Source organism: Silene latifolia, unplaced genomic scaffold (assembly GCF_048544455.1).
Source record: "Silene latifolia isolate original U9 population unplaced genomic scaffold, ASM4854445v1 scaffold_340, whole genome shotgun sequence".
Taxonomy (NCBI): Eukaryota; Viridiplantae; Streptophyta; class Magnoliopsida; order Caryophyllales; family Caryophyllaceae; genus Silene; species Silene latifolia.
Window position 1 is genome coordinate 114,724 of NW_027413271.1, and position 2,966 is coordinate 117,689.

At 40.5% G+C, this 2,966-nt stretch overlaps 1 protein-coding gene across 1 annotated transcript; it reads right to left on the bottom strand.

The window, feature by feature from the left end:
• Nucleotides 1-1,099: 1,099 nt before the first annotated feature.
• On the bottom strand, nt 1,100-1,519 carry LOC141639325 (uncharacterized). The gene has a single exon (XM_074448479.1). It carries the CDS (start codon nt 1,517-1,519, stop codon nt 1,100-1,102), a length of 420 nt encoding a protein of 139 aa, XP_074304580.1.
• Nucleotides 1,520-2,966: the final 1,447 nt, after the last annotated feature.

Genomic DNA, 2,966 nt, shown 5'->3' on the forward strand with positions numbered 1-2,966 from the left:
GACGGTTACTTTGCAGTCTAGATCACCTAGAACGGGCATTCATTATTTATTATTTGTTTTATTTAGTTTTCACTGCAGTTGTACTTTTAGATACTTTAAAGTTATTTAATTTGGAACAATGTAATAAGGTTATTTAACGTTATATGTATTTAAAGTACTGTGGTTTCGTTTATCTTTTCAATCACTACCTCGGGCAGCTCAGATGGTAACACTTTCATTTATCTAGGAATGCCTAGTAAATGCTCTTAAATAAATGGGGGTGTTACACCAGTCTTAGACATGAGTTCACGATTATGTGTCTCACCGTAGGGTTATTTTGGTGTCATGTTATTTATACTAAGGTTTAGGGTTTCAGGTTATTGGCCTTAGACGGTGCTCGTTCTTGTCTCGTGTTATTCTATGTATTTATGGTCCAAGTTTTGGATGTTTCTATCACTCGTATATTTTCATTAGTCATTTCATATGTCATCTAGGTAAATTGGTATTACTCTTTTTCATTATGACCACATTTTTCACAGTATTTCATATAATCATGTAAGTAACCACTACGCCGAATAATAGGTGCAACAACGGTTAGATAAGGTGATATACCATTGTAATACGAAATACGGAACCGTTATTACATCGACCGTTGTTATTTTATGACCACTGATGCGTATACGGAGCGGAAGACTTAATTGTTTTTGTTTTTGGGTTTGTGTTGTGCGAGAAATAAAGGATATTTGCTTCGATTCCTTGTGAAGAGATCGAATCAATGAGATATTTATTATTACTAGACCTATAGTGATAACAATGGGGAATTACTCGAAAACGCGTCAAGTAATTCAACTTAAACCGCGGAGCGCGTCCTTAGTTCAATGCAAGACTCGAAAGCATCGACTCTTTGGAAAAGATTGAAACACAAGTTTCTCTCTTTTTTTTTGGTGAAATGTGAGATAAATATATTAACCAAAGAGAAAAATATACATGATGGACAGTCCAGCCTTAGCCTAAGCCAAAACTTTCCTGTGACAAAGAGTATCACTGCAGTACCAAAACCAATACAAATTCAACACTAACAAGAACAACTAGCAGACACAGGTCAGTCCACTGCTATGCCCTATTTCCTGAGCCAGATTCTATCAGTTCGTGTAGTTTCCTTGCTCAACTTTGATCTGATTCTTCTCTTCACTTCCTCTCTTATATTTCTAGCAATATTGTCTGGTTTTATCAGGACAAGGTTCATCCTTGCATTATTTCTCTGGTTCCAAATGCAGTATACACAGGCTGTCCAAATGAGGGAATGCACTTCTTGTTTCAGTGCACGCCTGGGAACAATACCAGTAGTAGATGCAGATATGTTAACATCAACCTTGAATCCACACCAGGACTCCACTGCAGCAATAATTAGTCTACTGTATGAGCATTCAAAAAATAGATGACTCTGAGTTTCAACAACAGCATCACATAGGCAGCAACTATTATCAGTGCAGCAACCAATCTGGAATAGCTTATCATTAACCTTCAATCCATTATTCATGATGATCCAGCTAATCATAGCATGTTTAGGGTAGTTCCATTTGCTCCAACACAAGTTTCTCTCTCTAAAAGGTTTTCTTAATTCTTTGATGGTTTACAAATGAGGAGGCTAGGTCCTTTATATAGGACAAAAGCCTTGGCCTCCAAGTAAGCATTTAATGCTAGTTTGTAAGTTCTAGGATGAATGAACACATAGAACTTACAACCTAGACCTTTTTGTCAACTTTTATTCAAACTAGGTTGAAAATGCAAAAAAATATAAAATTAGATTCTTCCCCCTTGGTGCCGCCACAATTTCGGCCTTCTCACTTGTTCCCACACGGCATCAAGGTTTTCGCGGGTCTTGAGCTTCAATCGCACATATTTCCTTTCTTTTCTTTGAGCCCATCCAATCTTTGTGCATGAAAAATGTATTACTCGGGCTTATTTTCGCTTGGTCCTCTAAGTCGAGCACAACTTCTTCTATTGGGTCCATATCTGCGTCATCTCCTCCCTCTTGAAAAGGAATTGCCCTCAATTCCTTGATTCCATCGTCGTCGACGTAAGGAGATAGATGACCGATGTTGAAGGTAGCGTGCACTCCATATTCTCCGGGTAGTTTGATCTTGTATGCGTTGTCGCCTACCTTTGATATTACCCTGTAAGGACATTCCGCACGCGGCATGAGTTTGTTTTTGCGTTTGTTTGGAAACCGGTCCTTCCTTAGGTGTAACCATACGAGGTCTCCTTCGCTGAAAGATCTTGGTCGGCGGTTCTTCTTTGCCTTGCGCTTGTAGACTTCATTAACTTTCTCGATTATCGCCCGGACTTGATCATGCAGTTTGATCATTGATTTTAGTTTGGACTCAGCATCCTTGTGAATGAGTTCATCCTTGGGTAGGGGAATGAGGTCTAGTGGCAAGTATGGGTTTATGCCATATACGACCTCAAATGGAGAGTGCTTTATCGCATACGTTGGAGAGCGGTTATATGCGAACTCGGCGTGAGCGAGTTTCAAGTCCCAATCTTTCTGAGTTTTGCTCACAAGACTTCGCAGCATCGTTCCCAGGGTGCGATTTGTGACCTCTGTTTGTCCGTCCGTCTGAGGATGATGAGAGGTGCTGAATAAGAGTTTGGTCCCCACCCTTTTCCACAACGTTTTCCAGAAGTAGCTTAGGAACTTGGAATCTCGATCGGAGACGATCGTCCTTGGGATCCTGTGGAGACGCATGACTTCTCGAAAATACAAATCTGCCACATTGCTGGCGTCATCGGTTTTGTGACACGTGATAAAATGGGCCATCTTAGAGAATCGATCGACCACTACCATGATCGCATCTTTGCCTCTCTGGGTTCGAGGTAATGCCACAATGAAATCCATTGATATATCTTCCCAAGGTCGGCATGGGATAGGTAAGGGTATGTATTCCCCGGGTTGGAATTTGCTTTTGGCCACGTGACATGTGATG